The following is a 24,179-nucleotide window of genomic DNA, read 5'->3' as shown; positions in this document are numbered from 1 at the left end:
GAAAGAAAGAAAAACAGAAAGAAAACTCTTTAATGTCTGAACAACAACAAGAAGTCCAGTTTTCAGAAATGAGTCCATCAGCAGACAGATGTTCAGTCTTACTTTGTACACAGCTGCTCTGACTGGCTGTCTGCAGTCCAGCTCTGCTTCTGGATCTTTCTCCACACTGGGGACAGGAGGAGTCTCCTGATGAAGAAGACGGGTCCCAGTATGAGCAGATGCACTGTCTGCAGAACCAGAAACATACCCAAAGTGAGCAGGTTCTTCTCCAGCATAAACTCTAAGCAGCTAAAACAAAAGTGTCCCAGCTGTCAGTCAGACTGTACTCGGTGTCACATTACAGATGTGGTTTCTGACTGCTGCAGCTGCAGGATTGAACACGCACAAGTCCAAACATCTTTGTCTTTGCTGCTTCTTTATTGTTGAACAACACAACATGTAGTTCTTGTCCCAGTATTAGTTATGCAGCCTTTAGCATTAGCATTGTTAGCATATCTGCAACAGAAACATGGTCAGAAACTGTTGAGAGGGGCCGGCATAGGGAGAGGAGAAGATCGCTGTTCACACTCTATTATTACAATCAACTCACCACTGATTCGGTCAGAGTCAGGGGGTCATGCAGTGGGCTAACCACGTGTCTCCAACTTTATCTTAAACATTTAATTTAATTCATTTAATTTGTTTATTTGTTATTTTCAGTGACCATGAGGACTCCAAATTATTTTGGAAACATGACTAATTTCTGTAATATATTATTTTGTGACATGGCCTGTACAGAAGGACAGAAAAATGGAGCAACATCACAGGTGGAACTATTGATGTCAAGTCAGGTGTTCCCCAGTTGCTTTGGGGACTTTTCCCACTACTGAGATGCAATCTGGAAGACAAACCGAGTGCACTGTGTCTTCATCGCTCCTGAACTTTACCAGCATTTGCATGGATTTCATCTTTGTTATTGTGGCAACATTGCTGGGGTCCGTAACATAATGTCAAACCACACAACAATTACAAGGAAGGAGGAGAGGTAGGAAAGACTAAGGAAAGGACACAATCAATGTTCCCTCTAATTTTTCATGTGTCTGAGCGAACACACAAACTCCCTGAGCGATACCTTGGACCACTGTGAGCAACAGCAGCCGTGTGCACTGTGGTCACGCCAGCATCCAATCCATCCAAGTTACATGGTTTATTAAAATAATCAAATTACAGCATTTACATTTATGTTAGACTACTTTTAATTAACTGCTTTAGCCCACTTACAATGAAAATTAAAAAAATCTTGTTCATGACCTGTGTAGTATGTTAACATACTGGAAGTAAAAATAACTTGAACTCCAATTTTGAAAACACAACTTCTTTTTTTTTATTTTTAAATAAAGCTCTGACTTGTATTATGAGTCTGAGTCTGTGGTCTGGGAGAGAGTCCTGTAACTCTCTGTCTGCGAAATACAGTATATAATGACCAATGTTGGGCATTTAATTATATAGTTACTCCTTCAAATAAGTTACTGAGTTTTGCAAACAAAGTTTTTTGCAGCTGTTTACCTAAAAATGCAGCCAAGGCGTTTTTTTTAAATAAACATTTCAAAATATTTACAGAACAATCAGCTGTTCTGCATCAAATTCGATGCCACACAAATTATTTGTGCCACTCCAAAAAATAATTTCTGTCCACTATGAGATAAAGGAGAACAACAGCCTGATACCTGCAGGCCTGACAACAGGAGATGTATCACTCCTGTAACACCGGTGACATTCAGCAGTCGCCTCATTGTTCTGACACACACAACAAACCTATTGACTACACTACACCATAACTACACAAGATTTGCACTAAAGATCGCAAAACTTCCACATCTCAAAACACCACCGACACTCTTAAAACTTCCTCCCGTTTCTTAACAACTAAATGCCATTTTTTGATTGGTCGACATGGTACATTTTTCCACCAATAGGAAAGGGTGGGGTTTTTTTTTTGGTTTCGTCTTTGCTCACAGGCAGAGAGTGCTTTCGAGCATTTTCCTTATAAAACGCTGTTTTTACCGTTTCTTCCCACAGTAAATGTTAAACGGTAAATGGCCTGTATTTATATAGCGCTTTTACTAGTCCCTAAGGACCCCAAAGCGCTTTACACATCCAGTCATCCACCCATTCACGCACACATTCACACACTGGTGATGGCAAGCTACATGTAATACATGTAAGCTACTACAAATATAAACAACGATAGTATTCAGGAAGAAAACCAAACATTGCAGATATTTTTATCATAACTCTGGTTTTACGTGGCCGATCAACACAATTTAAAAACTGGTATAAAGTCCACACTTTTTCCGTCAGTTGTTCCGTCTGTCCTGCACAAATCTCCAATGGTTGTACACGTTGTTATTAACGTGGCTTCACTCTTTCAAGATGGCGCGGCCACGTCCAGACGCCTTCCTGACCGTTCCGCTCCGACTATCCACTTTTTTTGTTTTTTACTTATTTTTTGCACTAGTTTACATTCCAAAATCCTCTAGTCTTATAGTATACGACGGCAGATTACTTGTAAACATCGGTGACAAGGTTGCGCATCTAAGAGGGACAAAGGAACCCCTGAAACCATGGTGTCCTTTGATGTAGTCTCACTCTTCACTTGCATACCCACCACGGAGGCAGTGGAGACTGTCAGAAAACGACTACAAGAAGACAGCTCCTTGGAAGACAGGACCAATTTCACACCCGACCAGATTTGCACACTGTTAGACCTCTGCCTTACCACTACATATTTCAAATACAACGAAGGTTTCTACAGACAAAAACATGGCTGTGCCATGGGCTCCCCCGTGTCACCTATTGTAGCCAACCTTTACATGGAGGAAGTGGAGAGAAAGGCTCTTGGCTCTTTTAAAGGGAGAGTACCCAGCCACTGGTACAGATATGTAGACGACACCTGGGTGAAAATCAAAAGACAAGAAGTGGAATCCTTCACTGCGCACATTAACGCCGTGGATAAAAACATCAAGTTCACCAGGGAAGACACAAAGGATAACTGTTTGCCATTCCTGGACTGCGCTGTGCACATTGAAGAGAATGGCAACCTCAACATTGAAGTTTACCGGAAGCCCACACACACGGACCAGTACCTCCTCTTTGACTCCCATCACCCTCTGGAACACAAACTTGGGGTTATCAGGACCCTACACCACCGGGCAGAACATGTTCCCTCTAAGCCTGAAGGGAAAAAGAAGGAACACACACATGTAAAGGAAGCACTTAAAACATGCGGTTATCCTAATTGGGCGTTCATAAAGTCAGCAAAGATGCACAGAAAAGAAGATCAGACACCAGCGAGGGAGGATAAGAAAGACAGATGCAACAACATTGTCATCCCCTATGTAGCCGGTGTATCAGAGAAACTCAGGAGAGTTTTCTCCAAGCATGACATCCCAGTGTACTTCAGACCCAGCAACACACTCAGACAGAAACTGGTTCACCCGAAAGACAAAACTCCTAAACACAAACTTAACAATGTGGTGTATGCTGTACAGTGCAGTGAGGAATGCCCAGACCTCTACATCGGAGAGACCAAACAGCCACTTCACAAGCGCATGGCACAACATAGAAGAGCCACCTCCACAGGACAAGACTCAGCAGTTCATCTGCATCTAAAGGACAAAGGTCACTCTTTCGAGGATGCCAACGTTCACATTTTGGACAGAGAGGACAGATGGTTTGAAAGAGGAGTGAAAGAAGCCATTTACGTCCACTGTGAGCGACCATCTTTGAACAGAGGTGGTGGTTTACGAAACTAACTGTCTGCCATCTATAATCCAGTTTTGAGATCCCTTCCCAGACGCCTTAACGCCCACTCACATCCTGGGCCATCTGACCTCAGGAAATCACATGATAGGGTGGGGCCAGGTTTCACAATGACCTCACCCGAAACCCTGGCTGATTAGGACCCCCACCCACTTTCACACCTTGGCTCATGTGATTAGGTAGAGGATCATCAGGGGGTCCTTTGTCCCTCTTTGGGGGGGAAACTCCCACTGGGTTTAAATCTGGGACTCCCCACCAATTGACCCTTAGAACTGAAGAAGCTTCTCAGATGAGAGGTGAAACGTCTTCAAGCAACTCAAAGAAGTCCAGACGCTTTTCTTTCTAAGCTCTACTACGATGACCCGGATGACTGAAAACCTTCACAGACACCAGCTTGATAGCTAGTCGGGGTTCAAGCCTCACTAGAGCCGGTGGGAACAGCGAACTCCCAGCATATCGTTTTCAGATCTCTGTGGTCTTTCGCTACTCAGATTAAACATGATATCTAAGTCACTTATATAACCTAAAATGTTATTGTTTGCCTTTTTTCAGTATTTTATTTGTTCCTGAGTAAATCGGTTTGGCTGAGATTAAAGTTATAGTTTTTACACAGCTGAATAAATGTCAAGCAGACAACTGATTATCAGAAGTGTGAGATGCGTGAGAATATACTCCGGTGTCCCGTTATATTTTAGATAGCAAGGAGCAGACGGCTGAGTTTATCAAACTTCACCGAAACAATCTGCAAAATTCATTAAAACCTAATAAACTATCATCTTGTCTTTATTTTTAGTTAGCACATACCTTAAACACTTACAGCTGTAAGCTAATGATAGTTATGTAAGAGGAGATGCAGGCTGGTGCAATAAGCTGTACGTTTTACGTCTAATGGATGCATGATCTGATTAGTCAACTAATCGCAAAAATAATTGGTGACTAGTCGACTATCAAAATAATGGTTTGGGGCAGCCCTAGAGCGAGTGATTGACCTAAGTTGCTATCCAGAGGGCAGCAGGTGAAACAGGTGGTGGGTGGAGTGCAAGGGGTCAGCTGTGATGGCCCTGGTTTACCTGAGACAGGAGGATCTGATGATGGCCTCCAGTGGTGGAAAAGGGAAGCCAATGATGATTTGGGGTTGTTAATGACCCTCTGTGCAGCCTTCCTGTTCTCAGTTGTGGCCCCTGAATACAAACACCAGGCAGCAGGAGAGCACACTCTCCACTGAGGAGGGCAGAAAGCCAGCAGCAGCTCCTGGTCCAGTTTATTCTTGCTCAGGACACAAAGGAAGGCAGCTGCTGCTGGGCCTTTTATACCAGGGTGATGGTGCCATGAGAGGAGTGGAGCTGTCTGTGCCTCCTGCAGCTGTTTGATATAACGATATATATCGGATGACGACATGTAAACGTCTAGCGTTTTATATTATACGCTACTGTTTATTTCGTGGTGTCACAAAATAAACTGTTTATTTTTTCATTATTTTGATGGTCACAAGTTCTCACTTCCTCTTATATTTAAAATAAACACACTACGGGCAGACAGGTGACTGTTTTTACGCGTTGTCGTTAGCAACAACGATGGTAAATCTGTCGTTTGTTTATTTTCTACATAAACCTTTCAAAATAAAGCTCAAGATCCTGTTGAGATCTTTCAAAATAAACTGAAATGATGACAAACAGAAGGACCAGTCCAAATAAATTGAGGACCTTATTCCTAAACAAGGGTCTAGCTCTGTAGCACGGACGCTGTTTGGTTATGAAAAGTCTAACACTGACCAGAAAACTGTACTCTGCAAATTATGGAACAAACCGGTCCCAACCACAGACTCAAACACAACAAACCTCTGCTACCACCTACACAAGAATCACGTGGCAGAGTGCGGAGAGAGTTTATGGATGAGAAGCAAGAAGAGCCGTCAGGTGCTCCAAACAAACCTTAGACTCAAACGTTAGAACAGGCTTTTCCCCACAGCACGCCATGTGATAAATACTCACAAAGAAAAGTTACAACTTATGTGTAAAAATGTATAGTTTCATGCATCGGTCAAAACACTCGACTCCAGGTACACGACACCCAGCTGGAAACACTTCACGCAAGTCGATTTGTCCGAGAGTCACAGAGTTTACAGAAAATGTTTGTGATTTATGTTGTTGTCGGGACGATAGATGTCTCATATCGGGATATGACATTTTGGTCATATCGCACGTTCTCCACCTTGTCCCTGTCGCTGTCTCATCTCCATCACAGATGACCCAAACACAGTGGTGTCATCAGCATACATGACGATGACATTGGTTGATTGGTTGGTGTGCAGTCATAGGTTGTACAGGGCATACAGCAGGGGGCTGAGAGCCCTGTGGACATGCAGTCCTCAGCCACAGTGGGGGGATATGTGGGTGCTGAGTGAGATTGATTGAAGTCTTAGATCCAGGGTGGGTGTCAGGGGGATCTGAACTTATCAGAGCTCTGCTGATCAAAATATAACTTTAGAACTAAAGACTGCTAAATACTATTTTAGGAAACTTGCGCTCAAAGAACAAATTGACAGATTATTGTGATTTGCCAAAGTCTTTTAGCAATCATTATTTACTAATGACTCATATCCAGGAAGCAGATAAAAAGAAAGCAAAGAAATGAGACAAAAACATTTAACTTAACCATCCATTGCAGCTTTAATCATCTATAAGATTAAAGTATGTGAAACATTGCTCACAGTATGTTGGCCAGAGGGGCCGATGGTATGATATGCAACCTGTTCTCACTCCCGACGCGTAAAATACTGACGTTTTGTCATGTCCCTTAACTTCTCATGCTGACGCTAAAGGTACCCTTCCACGTTTTTATGCGACGCTGTGGGTTGTCAATTCATTCCAATATGAACCCGCTTGCGGTGATAAGAGACGCTTCGAGCAGAGGCTCCAGCCATCCATTTACTCCCCCTTCACGGCGAAACGTGACGCCTTGAAGTACAATCTAACTGGACAACCGGGAACCCTCTCCGCGAACAGGGTTTTCTCCCTAATTTAATGCTTTCTTTTAATGACATCGTTAACATTTCTCAACAAAAACACATGAAAGTAACACTGATAATTCAACAATAAAATCGCTTTATTTTCTAAAGTGATTCACGATCTGAAAGTACGCAGATTTAACGTACATAATCCTTGGTTGGGGTTATTATTTTTATTTCACACGTAAAACACATTTATAGTTTTATACCATTCCTGTTAGTTTTGGATGCGCTCGGCTCCAACCAATCAGACGCAACCTGTGTAAGCAAAGGATGATGGAAGAACGGAGAGACCCAGTTATAAGAGTAAGAAAAGGAGGCGGAATTGATTGATTCTAATGCAGGTATGTAAAAAAATATATGACTACAAAGTAGTCATATATTTGGAGTAATAGCTTGATGTGTGTTTCAAAGGGGTTTTTTTCATAAAAGCTTCAAGCAAACAGAGGTGACTGATCTCGGAAACGATTTAATTCATTTAAAAATGGCTACAGCTACCGTCAGCATGCTTGCTAGGTAGAGTACGGTAACGACTACACGTGGCTAGTGCAGCATTAGCCATTTAATCCTGTGATGATCATTAAATCTATTATAAACATTTAAGGACTTGTGTGTTGCAAAATAGCCTTACATGGTGTGTAAAGCAGTTTTTGCGCTAATAGTTCTGCTAGCTCATTACAAACCTATGATGCTAACCTTAATTGCTAACGTTAACCGGAGCGCCAAGCTTCAAGCTGCTGACGAAGACTCAATAAATGCAGGTAAACTTTTTTTTTTTGTAAATGTGATGTAGTGGAAACAATTTTTAAAGAGGGGACACACTTGTCTAATTTATTGTACGTAGTAAACGTAATATTATTTGATATATTTTTTTATACATTTTATATATGTGTATATATGTTTCAGTAAGTAAATATTCTTCAATCTCTTTTTTCCCCCATTTTCCGCAGATCAGCATCAATGTCCACGTGAAGAACCTAGTTATGTTGCCAGTGTCAACCCACCAAAAGGCACTTTCACAATATATAAAAGAAGGTATTCCTTTTTTAAAGTTTACTTTTATATTTGTTGTTATAGTTGAGTTTGGCAGGGCTTTTGTGCAGTCCTAAGAAACATACTGCCTAGAGTGTTTTTCACTTTGTGGAAGAGTTTCTTTATTTTTTTTCTGTTAGTGTATGGAACTGAGGTGCTTCCTCAGGAGCTCCTTCAGTTGTTGGAGGATGGAGAAGAGGACGCAGCCATGACTTGTGAGACGGCGTCTGAGTCAGCTGCTACTCACTGGGCGATCAGAAATATGGTGTCCTCGCAAAAGTGGAAAGAGGCCAGGCCTTGTCTTATAGACAATATGTTAGCTACTCTGGATCCACAGTCACACCGTGTGTGTCAGTGTGGCAAACAAGTAGTTGTGAGGTGTCTGGACTGCCTTCCTCTTCCATTCCTTTGTGCTGAGTGTGATATTGCAGTTCACACACACTTTGTCCTGCACAACAGAGAGGCAGTAACAGGAGGGTTTTTGCAGCCTTCATCAGAGTTTCACAAGCCAATAGGTACGGTTTTTAAGTCTTATGCATTTCTTGCTATGTACTATGAGTGGGTGCTGTTATTGTATATTTGTTGTGTATCAGTTAATTTCCAATTCTTTTTATATATATTGTGTGTTTTAATGTTAGTTTGGCTGTTGCCTGTGCAAAGGCCAGACCATGTGTGTGACTGCCCAGCAGGTAACGTTGAGGTTTCACCCGGCGCAATTGTGGCTCTTGTAACCATAAATGGTAAGTTGCCCTTTTGTCACACACTACATACACAATAGATGTGTTTGCAGGTTTTATTGCAAATTGTGCATTGCTATCTTGGTTTGAATTACCCTCGGCCCGCAGTATATGTGGGCACCTGTCAAAGGTCATTTGGATTTACCAGACCGATTTGAAAACAACATGAAATCTTCACAACATGTTTAAAATGAATGCTTTGAACCATGACTGAATTTATCCTTATCCTTTCTAAAGGCCGTTATAACCTTGCACTGCCAGTGGTGAGCTGCACCAGCTGTGGCCTAATGTGGTCCCCCTCAGTTAAGGACATCCTGGGTAGTGGATATTGGCCTGGCACCTTAAATTTCTGCACCCTGTTTTCAATGGCTGTCTTTCAGTCTTTCCATGACATTAAGAAGGCTGCACCACGGATGTCACTTAAGGCATTTGTCAAAATGCTGGATGAAAGAACAGCCCATTTTGGAAGGGTGAGTTTCTAAATTTGCCAAGTTTAAGGAAATTGTGCAAATCAATGTTTATGATGACTGTCCTTGAATATTCTGTTGTATGTCCTCTATGTAAAAGACTGGCCGAATATCACCTGATGCCTTCAGTAAAAGTTTCTTGGAGTGGAGTGCTGTAAAGTTTGAGGTGGACAGGATGTGCAAGGAGCCATGCTTTAGCTGCCCTGCCTGCACTCCAGACATGCTTGCCGTCTCAGTTGATGGAAACCGCAAGGTTTATCGCTTTCAATCTAATGCAAGGTACGTTATGCATTGTGTACATAAATCAAATATGGATTTGTAAAAAAATGTATTTTACTGTTTCTTTTCAAACAACTGTCACTGTGTTCGTTCAGCACTTCAGAGCAGGCGAACTTTGAAGGTGTCTTCATTGAAAAAGATGAGGAAGTAGCTGAGTTTGTGAAATACATCCAGAGACACACAAATCATGTAAGATACACATATATATTAGTGCAGTCAGCGGTAATGTTGTTAAAATGACATTAACGCCATAACCATATACACATAGGTGTGTGTGTGTGTGTGTGTGTATATACATATATGGATGGGTGGATATTTATTTTATTTTTCTCTTGGTGTTGTGGTAATACTATTTACTTTACTTTATCTTAATGTGTACTTAATTTTGTCACCATGTGTATTTTAAAAAAACAACAACATGATTTTTATGTTATGTTATCAGTGCTGTCCTGGGGAGATATGAGGTCTTGTGTGACTTAAGGCTAATTCAGCTAATTGTTATGCATTTGTTTTAAAAAGTTTGTCCCTGATAGGGCTTAATCACGTCGTGTCTTTTATGTTAAAATCTTTGAGTGTATAGGTCCCGGGGAAAGGGTTGTGCGGATCTTCATCTTGGACTGCAGCAAAGGAGTCGACTAAAAAGTCCACTGGGAAGTTGGATGAAGAGAGCATGGAAATAGCTGTTTGTCGCCACGGAGTCCTCTTAGCTGCATTGAACATGTTTCGAGGGGAGATCTTTGCTTACCCCCTTTTTCTCCAGAGGAAGTTGGGAGCTAACGTCCCAGGACATATTACGTTCCTTTGCTCCGATGTGGCCTGTAGATATTTCCCCTATTTAACCAAGGTGGCTCAGCAGTGCCCTGAGCTGAGGAACCTCTTGTCAATGCGTCCTTTTCTCTCTGTCATGCATGCAAAGGCTCACACTTGGAAATGCAAGGTATACTGCAGCCTGTAGTTTTGGATTAATTTGAGACATTTCCTTATAAGGTTGAATGAATTCAGCAGTCATGTATTGTGACCTTTCTATAGATCCAATGGGGAGGTGCGTTTCAGGATGGGGCCGGTTCAACAGTTGGAGAAGAGGTGGAACAAGTAAACAGTTTCCTGTCTAGGGCGGCCATCACAACGAAGTACATGTCTAAAGCAGGTATGTGTCCGTGTCTGAGATTCCACTCAGTCTCCTGCTCATTAATTCTTATTTGTATACTAACTGAAATGCAGGGCGAACAGACATGCTGACCCTCCTGGCTTTGGGGTGGAACAAAAGGAAAGTGGAACAACTGGGCCGCAGTTTGAGCCAGAGATATCTCAAGGTGATTTTTTTTTTTCAACACCCATTTTAATGTGTGTGGTAATGGGGGAAAAACACCAGTACTCTTTTAATGTCAATATGAATGACATTTATTAATGTATTCTTAGATCATAAGGATCCTTAGAGAACAAGTGGAGAGCCTGAATGCGACCAAAAATGAGCTGGGTGTGGATGACGACACACTGCAGCAATGGGTGGCCAATGTGCAGAAATGGGCTGAAGGTGAGTCTCAATATAACGCACTCGTGTATAACAATAGGACCTACCATGGCCTCATTAAAGAACTTAAGGTAGAATTAATATCTTTCTGACAGTGTCAACAAACAATGAAAAATAAGCCTTGTAAAAGCAGAATTGATGGCAGAGTTGTTGCGTTTGATCAAATTGTATTGGAACTGGGTTGAAATGATGTCGTACTAGTTGGTTTTATAAACCTGAACACCAACATACTTGTTATCTAATGATAATGCAGCACATGAAGGCTACAGATGTCTTATAACGAATGTCATCAAGTCAGTGATTACAGAGTCCACTGTAGTTTGGTGACTGTTACTCATCCTGTATTCTGATTAATATTCCTCTCACTTAGAAACTGATCAAACTGATGGCAGCCTTGGAGCGTTGCAGACACGAATAGAGGAGCTTGTCGTCATCATCAGAGTGCGAACACAAAGTCTTTACAGACAAAATGGTACGTCCCAGTTTCTTTGAAATGGACCGTTTGATACTTAGTTTGTACAGCTACTTTGTAAACAGAATAAAATCAGATCCAGGTTTGTTTAAGCTGGATGTGATTTGTTCTAGCAAACAAATTGATGAGTGTAGATTAAAATGTAAATATATACATTATGCGAAGGTGTGAATTTTTTATGATTATTTACAGATAGCAACAAGAGGCGACACAGAATTCGCAAGGTCATCTTAGTTGAGAAGAAACGCTTGGCGGCTGCTGTTGACGACTACAACAAGCTTGCTGAACCAACAAAGTCAATCGTATCCAGTGATGCCCTCATCCAGACCGATATTTGGCCCTGGCCGAGCACAAGTGAACGTAAGCTCTTGATTTATAAATATCCTTTTTAAACAAACTCCCAGTATCTGAGCAGTAGCTGAATGTTTTGTTCTTGAGTCATAACGTGCTACTATGTTTTCCCATCTGATGTTGTTAAACTGTAGCTGCTGCTGACCTCCAGACAAAGAGAAAGATCTTTGAGAAGGTGATGGCTGTGAGGCGCCTGAGAGAGGAGGAGATGATCCTGTGCAGGGAGATGCGGCATCACTGGACAGTGTTGTGAATGCGATCTGTGGTGTTGGGGACAATCTGCTCAGACTGTAAGCACATCTTTTATTTATTAATTATTTGATGAATCGATTGAAAATAAGAGCAGATGCTAAAGTCTTACTGGATCTTTTACCTATATCTAGATTGCTAGCTAACACTGCCTTCTCCCTTAAAAAAAAAAAAAAGTTTAATTACAGGATCCTAATTCCTTGTGTTTATGAGGTGAGGTTTTTGTTGTTTGTTTGTTTTTACTTTACTCATATTTCTTTGTTTTGTTCTTTTTACAGCCTCCTTTGTTGGCATGTCGGAGGATGCACAGAAGGGACTCCGTAGCCTGGTTTAAAAAAAACAAAGTGAACTGAAAGCTGAAATGCTCAAAGTAAAGGACATGTACAAGAGAATCCTCAGCCACCAACCACTCCTGGAAATGGACTCGGAGGAGGAGGAGGACATTCCAGACGATGCCACTGAGAGTGATTTGAGCACTTCTGATGAAGACTGATTGTGTCACCATTGATGTTATTTTTGGTAAAATAAAAAGTTAATCACATCTCTGTTTAATGTGATTTTTCAACAGACCTTTTACATTTTGAGAAGAAAAATGTAATTCCCTTGGTGCGGTTGTTTACCCTGAATCATTCTTTCCCATCTAATTTAATGACTAGTATACATGTTCAGATAGACTAACCTAATTTAATTCATGGGATGCTTTCTGGGCTGCTCAAATTATCACAAAATTTAAAAGCACCAGGCAGCAAACTCACAAGTAAATTTTTTGTTCAGTGTTTTGTCGAAGAAATCAACAAGTACAATTGAGATGTTTGCTGTAGTGGTGTGTTTGTTAAGAAGCATGCCAGCACACTGGTGAACTGACAGTCCCAGAATGCACCCGAGCCACTGACTCGCACAAGAGCAAATGAAATTGCTTATCTAGAAAGACAACCGTCATCAAAGAAGAAGTAAAAGAGTAAGAAACGAATGGTAAGGGAAGGTACTGCGGGGTAGGAAAGAAAGGCCAGAGCCGTGCAAAATGACCTCCAGCAGGCCACAAATGTGCACGTCTGCTCAAACGGTCAGAAACTGACTCCATGAGGGTGGCATGAGGGCCCGACGTCCATAGGTGGGGTTGTGCTTACAGCCCAACACCATGCAGGATGTTTGGCATTTGCCAGAGAACACAAAGATTGGCAACTTTGCCACTGGCGCCCTGTGCTCCTCACAGATGAAAGCAGGTTCACACTGAGCACTTTTGACAGAGTCTGGAGACGCCGTGGAGAACCTTCTGCTGCCTGCAACATCCTCCAGCTTGACGGTTTGGCAGTGGGTCAGTTTTGGTGTGGGGTGGCATTTCTTTGGGGAGCTGCACAGCCCTCCATGTGTTCGGCAGAGGTAGCCTGACAGCCATTAGGTACTGAGATGAGATCCTCAGGCCCCTTGTGAGACCATATGCTGGTGCGGTTGGCCCCGGGTTCCTCCTAATGCAAGACAATGCTAGACCTCATGTGGCTGGAGTGTGTCAGCAGTTCCTGCAAGACAAAGGCATTGATGCTGTGGACTGGCCTGCCTGTTCCCCAGACCTGAATCCAATTGAGGACATCTGGGACATCATGTCTCATCCACCAACTGCACCACAAAATGTCCAGGAGTGGGCAGATGCTTTAGTCCTGGAGTCTGGGAGGAGATCCATCAGGAGAGCATCTGCCACTTCATCAGGAGCATGCCCAGGTGTTGTAGGGAGGTCATACAGACTAGTGAGCCTCATTTTGACATGTTTTAAGGAAATCACATAAAACCAGATTAATGATTCTGTATTGCATTGATCAAGGAACCAACCCAGTAGGAGCTAAAGGAATCCTCTTGACATTACTTCACTCAGTAAGTTTATATTATGTTTAATGTGCATTTTCTGCATCAGTTTAGAACATAATATGTTAGCGCTCCCTGGTCCTTTTTGGAGACAGATCCTGAGACAGCAGACAGCTATGGAGAACTCGTGTCAGCTGTGGTAATTAAGGAATACTTTGATTTAATATTGATTTCATGACAACTATCCTCAGGCACATATTCCTGGATACATACAATGCCATGAGTAAACTCCCATTTTAGAATCATTGCCTTCTTTGAGCTGACTTACTGCCTCAGACTTTGGCCCTGTGTCCCCAAAAGTATAGAAAATCCATGACATTGAGTAAGAGGCCTTTATCATGTTATAAGTGAGAGAGTTTGGTGTAACAGTGGTTGAACATGCCAAATCAATCCACAACATACTGCCATTCCCCAGCTGTAACCTGCATATGCATCAAACCAAAATCTAGTATCATAGCCACATGATAGACATAAAGATGAGGTTAAAACGGTTGTATCATTTTGCCAGATAGCTTCATCCCCAAAAAGATAAACATTCTTCAAAAACAAAAGTTTGTGAATATTTGCTGTATTGCCAGGCCTAAACCAACCTGTTAAACTTATCAAATTATTGTCATAGATACAAACCTATTGATTGAAACAGAATAATCCACTGAAACCTCCATCATCATCCAAGATCACTGTTACTATTCAGATTATTTTATCTCTATTTTAAAGTTTATTTTGATCCTATTGTTTACGTGTGTAATTGCATTTTTATTGAAATTATGAGAGGAAAACCCTTAATCAAATTGTATCTTTGATATCTAATAATAATATTAACAATAATGTTACATATGTAATTGTCAGTGGAAAATTGTACTTAGTAGTCAGTATAAGCTTTTAATGATATAAGTTTGCATATGATAGAATACTGTATGTTGACCTTTTGATGACTTAGACTGTTGTCCACTACAGGACTGTTTTATAAATTCTTTCTCACAGCTGAATAAGCTGTTATTATTTCACTCCTGCCAGGAAGAGGAAGAGCTGGACACTCTTATCTGACGCTCCCTAACAAGAAGAGAGGCTGCGTCCTTCTGAATCTCACAACACACACACATACACCTAAACCACTCTTATCTTCACTCCCTACACACTAACTTTCCTCTACCTATGAATAGACGTATTCACTGTTGTATTACTTTTGTATATAAATAAAGACAAGTGCAAGAACAGAGCGCGCATCACAGGGCCCCCACTCTGGTGTGAGCGTTCTGTGATCGTCCTTGTATACAAGTAAATGCTGCAGCGTCTCTGTGTCTCTTCACTCTTAGACTCTCAGCTGAAGAAGTGTCATTTAGAATAAATCTCTTGACAGTAATATGTACAGAATAATAATGTGCAACCAAACAAGAAAAATAGCAAAAAATGTCAATTTTTTTCTAATACCCTGTATATAAAAACCACGTATGACCACAACTCCAAATGTGCAATTGTCACTGCATCTAAACATGACATATTGCCAAAGGTAGAAACATATAATATACAATATGTTCTGAAGCTGCTACTGGTGCAGTTAACTTTGCTTTAGGCTCCCATACACAGTAGGTGTTACTTACTTTACGTGCAGTGCAGTATTACTTTAACTTGTAATATGTTATAATAAGCAAGTCACTTCTATATTTATGAGGATGTACACAATGTTGGCTGATATGTAAAACTATGAGATATCGAGTGCAGGGAAGATATTATTGATTGATCAGATTCATGAATGTGTTAGGTACTTAAGCCACAATTAGAGAGTGAAACAGAGACTGACACTGGCTGAAATGTATAGTAAATATTTTATTTTGAACTTTTATGCTGAACTACAAACTGAACTGTGCGATCGCACACAGGGATCTGGTTTACTGTGTGTAAAACTGCGCAGGTTCCCATGTGTCATCCAACACTTTGCCACTGTCAGGGGAAAAACATAACAAACAACAATGACAACCACACACAAACACACACAAAATAGGATAATTTAGGTTGTGACATATGACAATTTTTTAGGATGAAATATCTTCTATATTCACGTCATGCTTTATACACCTTCATTGTAATCTAAATTAATCAAATCAAGTCAGAGAGTAATAATATATGTAGTAGATGTCAAGCAGGACCATAGCAGCAGCCACGAGCCATCGGAACCTGCTGGATGAGAGAGCACAGAAACTACAGGGAAGAAGTTTAGTTAGTAACATGCATGAACTGCATTACTGAGACATGTATGTTTACAGATGGTGGTGAGGGAGAGGGGGAGAGTTTTCAGTAAAAGGAGACGTGACTGCATCTTCAACCAAAGAGACAGACAGAGAGAGGGGGGGGGGGGGGACTAACCCCCAGCAGTCTGGTCCTATGACAGCATAACTAAGGGCTGACCTGAACCAGCCCTAACTATAAGCTCTATAAAGAAGTAAAGTATTTGTACAATGGTCACCTTAACAACCTCAGGGAGGTAATCAGGTAACCTCTTAAGAAGTATATAAGTTATTTAAGAATCTTGGTGTTCATATTGGTAACATTATATAACATTTGTTATACTGGAAAGTCTTGAAGAGAATTATCAGGTCTGGTTTTCGTGAAGATTTTTAAAATTACATTTGTATATACATGAGTGTGAAAGACCATACTATACACACACACACACACATACAAAATTGTTCAGGTGGGTAACACCAGAGGTTCAGTATGGCTAGCTTTGGTAATGTGAACGCCACATGGGAGGTAATAAGGCATATATAACACTATTTTCATGTTAGCAACAGGACATGTAGAGCAGCTGTCACCTCACAGCAAGAAGGTTACTGGTCTGAACCTTGGCTGAATAATAGAATAGAATAGAACAAAATAGAGTAGAGTAGAATATAATAGAATAGCTGGTGACTGTTAACTATCCTCATCCTCACCATCTTGTTTGTCTCTGTGTAGCCCGTGGTGACCTGCCTTCTTATCTAGGGTGTACCATGAGTATCACCCAAAGACAGCTAGGATAGGCTACCTGATAAGGACACCTGGTTACAGATAATGGACAAAGCATATCTTACTTCTCAGAAGGTGTTCATAAAGCTTCCTCATCTTCATAAGGATGTCACGTGCAGCACCTTCCGCTGGTTCGATCTGAGTGATCACGTCCCCTACTATACGGCCCTTTCGGTCAAACTGTCCAAGAAACAGAATTGGCTGGAAGCCCAGGGCATGTAGTTTTGAAACCTGCAAGAACAACAAAGAAAAACATGCAGCCAGTCTTTCATGTAAGCAAATTGATGTATAACAAACCTTTAAGTTTCACATCTTTGTTGTTTTATTGTTGTAGATAGTTAAAAAGTATTTATGGTGACCAAACCTGTAAATTAATGATAAAATCCACCTTGAAATGTTTTGTCTCTCAGTTAATAGCCGATTAAATTAAAAATCAGAAGTAGCTTAAATAAAAATAGTTTTTTCTAGTTTGATGTCTTTAGTGTGATGATGTTATTCTGATGTGAATAACTTTTTTATTTATGCTCTTTTATAAATTAATATTTTATGTGTATATACATGTCTTGTTAGTTTCTTACTTCATGATATACAAGAAAACATTGACAACTGTGATTAATAAAGAATTGTCTAGCAGACCAACCACTTATTAGATCAGAACTTTTAAACTTACTGACAACTGGGCTGAATTAACCACCCTGCTCGCATTTCTGTTTTTTTTAACAGAGGCAGCCCAGTTACTGTTTTTAAACTGTTCTTGTGTTTTTTTTCAATCCCTCCTTTACGTTCAGGCTGCCCAGGCATCCACTGCATGTCTTCCTGTTGCAGGTGTTTGGAGACTGACAGGAAGGGCATGGTTTGGTTTTTGACTTTGTAATTTCTGCAAATGAAAATGGAACATGTAGGGATTATTTCAGGTCTGTCTTGGTGAAATGGTTACAAAAATAATTTGTGACCAAAGAAATAACTTATATTACGAGGCATTATTACACCATATTTAGAAAAAAAATCAATTACGAGATTAAAGTCGTTAATATTGAGTTAATTACGTGAATAGGGTTAAAAAAACTGAATTGATTACAGAAAAGGTACATTGCTAAAATAGAGCAGTACTAACATTAGCTGGGTGGCCAAGCAAGTGTCTTACACATGACAATACGTCACAAAAAAAATTAAATAAACTTTTGCAGAAGTAGTTCTCTTGGTACACAGACTGCTCTGTGAAAACATTTCAAGTTTAATATCAGTTTAATATCACTGAAAATAATATTTCACTGAACATGCAAATTACCCACAGTTTATCACAACTTACTTAGCTAGGATCTGCCTCGTGTCGAGTAGAAAAATTCCTGCAGGACCGTAAGTTGAAAGATCCATTTACTACGACTCCCAAGATGCATTGCAGTAAAAACCATCCAATCGCCTTGCTTAAGATCTGTTGACGTGTCGCTAAAGGCACGCTGTAGATAAATATTGCAATTTGTAAAAAATAAAATAAAATTAAAAAATAAAATTTGCGCTCAGGTATGCACCAGCTCACTCCCGGTGGCTACTTGGCGGGGCCTGGTGCCTGTCGCTCGGTCAGGCCTCTTCCAGGGCAAAGGGGCCTGCAACTCAGTTCACTCTGGCACAGCTGGCTGCCGGCAGAGCCGGCGGGCACGCCAGTGCAGCCCCTCTGGCTTCTGCTCCGTGGCTACTGGGTGACCCCCTCGTCTGGGGATCTCCTCAGCCCTTCCCAGGAAGGTGGCACGGATGCCCCTCCGGTGGTACTCCTTGGGCTCTCGCACTCTGGGGCCTCTGGATGTCTGGAGCCTGGATCTCCTCCATGCCTGCTTCATGCCCTGGGGGACGGGGCTATGGGCCTCCACACCCTCTAGCAGACCGTTACATGGGGAAACCTTTTGTATACAAGCGCGTTGATCCACACAGGTGTGCACACGGGTGTTCACTGTTCGTAGACATAAACTACACCTTTCTTAGCTGCTACTTCAAAGCACACTGTGCGCTGTCTGTCCTGCGTGCTGCACAACAACTTTCAATATTTAGTATTTACTGCTGTTCACACTTAGCTAGATTAACGTGATGGTGTTGTTTAGTATGTTGCTTTGTTTTTGTTTGGTTGTTTTTGCTTGTCTTCTCTTCTTTTTCTCTCAACAGGTGATCCAGGAGATTTTTTTTTTTCCTTTCTCTTTGTCTTTGTAAGTGCCCTTTCTCACTGTCCCTTTTCCCTTCTGTTTTTCTTTTCTTTCCTCTCTTTCTTTCTCCCTTTCCTATCCCCCAGTCATGTCTGTCCCATCTGTAACAACTGAAAATAAAAAAAATAATAAAAAAAAAATAAAATAAAATTTGCAATTTGTAATTACATAATTAAACACTGGGCCAGTTTATTTTCGTATTATCGCTGGTTATTAGTTTAGAGTAAATAAAGGAATAACGGGTAGCACCAAGCTGTTGTTATCTTCATTTCCATACCAACGGCGGTTGAGGCTTATGGGTAGTGTGCAGTTACGGGATTAGTGCGCCGTTAGCGTAAATTGGTCTGATTGGTTGGAGCCGAGCGCATCCAAAACTAACAGGAGTGGTGAATGAATCTATAAATGTGTTTTATGTGTGAAATGAAAATAATAAACCTAACAAAGGATTATGTACGTTAAATCTGCGCACTTTCAGATCATGAATCACTTTGGAAAACACTGTGTGATGGCCACAACATGAAGCGATTTTATTGTTGAATTATCAGTGATACTTTCATGTGTTTTTGTTGAGAAATGTTAACGATGTCATTAAAAGAAAGCATTAAATTAGGGAGAAAAACCCGTTCGCGGAGAGGGTCCCCGGTTCTCCAGTTAGATTGTGCTTCACGGCGTCACGTTTCGCCGTGACGGGGTTATTATTGGAGTAAATGGATGGCTGGAGCCTCTACTCGAAGCGTCTCTGATCGCCGCGAGCGGCTTCATATTGGAATGAATTGGCAACCCACAGCGTCACATAAAAACGTGGAAGGGTACCTTTAGCGTCAGCATGAGAAGTTAAGGGACGTGACAAATCGTCAGTATTTTACGCGTCGGGAGTGAGAACGGATTGGTGATATGGCAGCCTCGCTTCTGTCAGTCTGCCCCAGGGCAGCTGTGGCTACAACTGTAGCTGCCTCCACCAGTGGGTGAATGTGAGAGTGAATGAATAGTGGAATTGTAAAGCACTTTGAGGGTCTCGAAAAGCGCTATATCAATGCTATCCATTATTATTATTAAAAGTACATGTGCATGTAGGCTTGGTTTATTCCTCGCGGGTTGTTTTGGACATTAAATACACTTATGGTCAGAGACACTGATATATTTGCATCATAGTGTCTGAGACAAGACCGAATGAAAGCTGTTAGGATTTGGCTTCCTAAGCAGTTGGGATAGACTCTGTGGGTTCAGGGGAAAAAAAGGAATGATTTCACACACAGATTAAAAGTGTCAATAAAACCAGTGTTAGCAGCTCTGTACTCTGGAGCCTGGTGCTGAGAATAAGCAGTCTGCTAAAACACTGGCACCATCATTCAGAAACAGCTCTGAGTCCCTCTGTGACAACCACCCAGGACCACTAATGTGGAGGTGTGGAGCAGGAGGACGAGGACAGGTGGAAGAAACCAAACTGACATCAAAGAGTTCATGTTACTAACAGCTCACCTCTCTACAGCCGACAGAGGCTGGACTTTAAAATGAACAATGTGACCATTGGACTGGTCACTCTTTAAGGACACACAGCTGGGTTCAGGTTCAGGTCCAGCAGGTCTCTCATTGATCCTGTCAGAGAAGAAAAATGAGTTTTTCCATTTGGAGCCATGGAAGCTGATGGAAACTTAAAATACCTTTATCATCCCCTGTTTGCTGGCTGAGCATGAGCTGAAGGAAAATCTAAACTAGTGTTAGCAGTGTAAGAACAGAGCGCCACCCAGAGGTAAACACAGTCATTTACACTGTGCAGGACTATAGGGCTTTGGAGCGTGATGTCACCATGACAGTAGGCCAAACAAAGCACATGGAAGTGTCAGCTATGGTTTGTACATGCTGTGTTGTCGGTTGCAACGTTAGATCACACGATAGGGAAGGCAAGAAGCTGGAAAATGGGCTCTCTTTTCATCGTCTCCCCTCCTGGAGGCAACGGGAGGGATCTCGTATATCCGATATTACTAAACGAAGACATCAGGCTTGGATTGCAGCGGTCAGATGAGCGGATATCGAGTTCTCTGCCATCCCCAATTTTTTGTTGGGTTGGTTACGGCATTTTCTTTCAGCTGAGTTTAAATAAATTCATATCTCTCTTAATAGGCTTTTAGCGTTATTTTGAATGCACTGAGGTCATAGATAATTAGACAAAAACATCCTAATGTGTGATGCTGCAGAACCACGTCATGTTGACAGAGTAGCTTATTATTTGGCATTATTGCAGGCAAACCAGCATATGAAATATGAAACAGAAAAGAAAAGTATGTTTATTTTTTAATTCAAGATCTGTTCACATGTACTTAGCAAGTACATACACATGAAATGCAAACTATTTACATGGCAACGCACAGCTGGCAACCTCTGGCTGTATCTTGGTCATATGGTCAACGTACTCACAACGTGGAGACTTAAAAATGGCCAAATCTTGTACCCAACCGTTTGTGAATTAGATGTGCGCCTCCAGGAATTTATAATTATGAAAATGATTCGCCGTGTATGCGCTGACTCCACAGACAAGGTACGCGACGATATCGGGATAGGACAACGGCGGTAGGCTGTCTGGGTTTCCGCTCCACTGCCTTTTTTCATACAGGTCCACATTACCGATGCACGCTATTTTTTTTGCATCTGGGCGCAATCGGTCGCGATACAGCCCTTTGTCTTTTGCGCTGATTTTAAGCATGGTCCTGACAGTCCTGCTTCCAACACAGGGTGTTTGTTTTGATTTGTTGCCTTCTGACATGGTGCAGCGATCCCACAATGCACTGCGGCGTGACGTCAACTCCAAAGCCCTATTGATGGTCCCACTGTGAGCAGCAGGAGTTTAAATGTTGGACATGTTTTATAGAACATGCTCAGTTACTTCCTTTGAGATGCAGATTAGAGACCAGGAAACTGGTCTCTAATCTGCATCTCTAATCTGGACCATCAAACAGTTCATTTAAATCAGACAGCAAAGTGACATCAAAGAGTTCATGTTACTAACAGCTCACCTCTCTGCAGCAGACACAGGCTGGACTTTAAAGTTAATGATGTGACCCTTGGACTGGTCACTCCTTAGGGACACACAGCTGGGTTCAGGTTCATGTTTGCGTTTAGTTCCTTGTTGGTTCCTGTGAATAATGATGGAGCAGTGATGTGAGTGCTGAGCTGTGACATGGAGACGAGTCATGGACAGTTATAGATGGTCATCTCACCTCTGAGCTTTGGTCTGGCTCTCATGTTCCCCACACAGAGTGCTTTTAGAGGGAGGGACTCCCTCCTCTCTGTCCTCACACTGATCCATGCTGCTCAATTCACATCAGCTCACACACACTTTCTACCTTCACCTGCAGAGGAAACACAAATCATTCATGTGCACATCAACTGAAATCCTCCTTTCCATCATGTGTGCTGTCCAAATATCAGCTGCTTCTTTCCTGCTTCATCTCAGTGTCAGCTGAATGCAGTCAGACAGCAGTGTGAGGCAGAGGAAGCTGCCATCAGCTGCTCTACTATCAGTCCACTAGATGGAGACATAATATGGGCTGAATTTTGTGCCAAACTGAACAGAATAGAATAGAATTCAACTTTATTGTCATTGCACACGTCACAAGTACAAAGCAGCGAAATGCCGTTTGCATCCACCCAGAAGTGCTTTAGCTATAATATAGATATGTTACAGAAATGGGTCTGTTATAGGTATGAGAATACACATATTTTGTATGTTACAATGTATCAGTGAGTGACGAACCGCTGAGGGACAGCTGAGGTCAAACACTGAGACTGGTATCTGCACTTTTCACTTACATCATGTCTGTGTACAAACAGAAATCAGTAAGTGTTACTTGGTTTTAACATATAGAAATACACTATATTAGAGTACAGGTCATTCGTATTTTTATTTTTAAACCACTTTTTTATTTAGGTACATTAGCGGTCTTTAGGTTAGTCTGATTTGAGTTTCTAATATTCCTCTTTGGTTCCCCTTGTGTCTCTGTGTGTGCTTGTGAGTTCTTTCCCTTTTTTGTCCCCATGTTCTCCTAATGCTTCATTCTCTTCTCACTCTCTGTCTCTCGTCTGCATTAAGATAAGATAAGATGGCCTTTATTAGTCCCACAGGTGGGAAATTTGTTTTGTTACAGCAAAAGTGCAAAGTTATGTAGCAGAAATGAGAAAACACTGGAATGCAATACAATAAAATAAAATAAAATAAAATAAAATAAAATACTATGTACAATAGAATAAAATAGAATAGAATAATATATACAATAGAATAAAATAGAAATACAAATACTATATACAACTGAGTAGGAAAATACAAAAACACAACTTCGTCAGAAGAAGAATTGCACATATAGCAGTCTTATTGCACATGTGTGGGTTTGTGTGTTTGATCAGCTGCAAAAGTCTTTGTTGTGGAGTCTGACAGCAGTGGGGAGGAAAGACCTGCGAAATCTCTCCGTCCCACACCGTGGGTGCCGCAGTCTCCCACTGAAGGAGCTGCTCAGTGCTGTCACAGTCTCATGCATGGGGTGGGAGATGTTGTCCATCAGGGATGACAGCTTAGCCACCATTCTCCTGTCACTCACAACCTCCACTGGGTCCAGAGGGCCTCCCAGAACAGAGCTGGCCCTTCGGATCAGCCTGTTCAGTCCCTTCCTGTCCCCAGCAGAGATGCTGCCACCCCAGCAGACCACACCATAAAAAATGGCTGAGGCCACCACAGAGTCATAGAAGGTCTTCAGGAGTGGGCCCTCCACTCCAAACGACCTGAGTCTCCGCAGCAGGTACAGCCTGCTCTGCCCTTTCCTGTAGAGGGCGTCTGAGTTATGAGTCCAGTCCAGTTTGCTGTTCAGATGAACACCAAGGTACCTGTAGCTGTCCACAGCCTTGATGTCCATACCTTGGATGTTCAGTGGTTGCAGTGGAGGATGCTTGTGCCTGCGGAAGTCTACCACCAGCTCCTTGGTTTTACTGGCATTGATCTGGAGGTAGTTCAGCTGGCACCAGTCCACAAAGTCCTGAGTCAGTCCTCTGTACTCCTTGTCGTCCCCATCAGTGATGAGGCCGACTATTGCAGAGTCATCAGAGAACTTCTGCAGGAAGCACTGGGTGGAGTTGTGGGAGAAGTCTGCAGTGTAGATGGTGAAGAGGAACGGAGCCAGAACCGTTCCCTGTGGGGCCCCCGTACTGCAGAC

The 24,179-nt window shown here is 41.8% G+C and overlaps 1 protein-coding gene and 2 long non-coding RNA genes across 3 annotated transcripts in view; 2 read left to right on the top strand and 1 right to left on the bottom strand.

Annotated features, from left to right (window-relative positions):
• LOC102082989 (NLR family CARD domain-containing protein 3) overlaps positions 1-22,793 on the bottom strand; it is a gene marked incomplete at its 3' end in the record, with an annotated part of 50,459 nt that extends 27,666 nt beyond the window's left edge. The window contains exons 1-5 of the mRNA XM_025904481.1: positions 22,789-22,793; positions 22,197-22,253; positions 21,993-22,112; positions 20,461-20,577; positions 103-227 (exon numbers count right to left, since the gene is read on the bottom strand). Of these exons, the coding sequence (XP_025760266.1) occupies positions 103-227; positions 20,461-20,577; positions 21,993-22,112; positions 22,197-22,253; positions 22,789-22,793 (424 nt within the window). The remainder of the gene's footprint in view (positions 1-102; positions 228-20,460; positions 20,578-21,992; positions 22,113-22,196; positions 22,254-22,788) is intronic.
• LOC109200200 (uncharacterized) lies at positions 7,622-8,965 on the top strand. The gene is made up of 4 exons (XR_003217637.1): positions 7,622-7,843; positions 7,981-8,355; positions 8,501-8,580; positions 8,815-8,965. It is a non-coding gene; the product is annotated as an uncharacterized LOC109200200 (long non-coding RNA).
• Positions 11,061-11,621, top strand: LOC109200199 (uncharacterized). Its single transcript, XR_002060395.2, has 2 exons — positions 11,061-11,326; positions 11,519-11,621. It is a non-coding gene; the product is annotated as an uncharacterized LOC109200199 (long non-coding RNA).
• Positions 22,794-24,179: the final 1,386 nt, after the last annotated feature.

This window comes from Oreochromis niloticus, unplaced genomic scaffold (genome assembly GCF_001858045.2).
Source record: "Oreochromis niloticus isolate F11D_XX unplaced genomic scaffold, O_niloticus_UMD_NMBU tig00001905_pilon, whole genome shotgun sequence".
Classification (NCBI taxonomy): Eukaryota; Metazoa; Chordata; class Actinopteri; order Cichliformes; family Cichlidae; genus Oreochromis; species Oreochromis niloticus.
The sequence above is the reverse complement of the archived record's forward strand: the minus strand, read 5'-3'. Positions and strand labels throughout refer to the sequence as shown.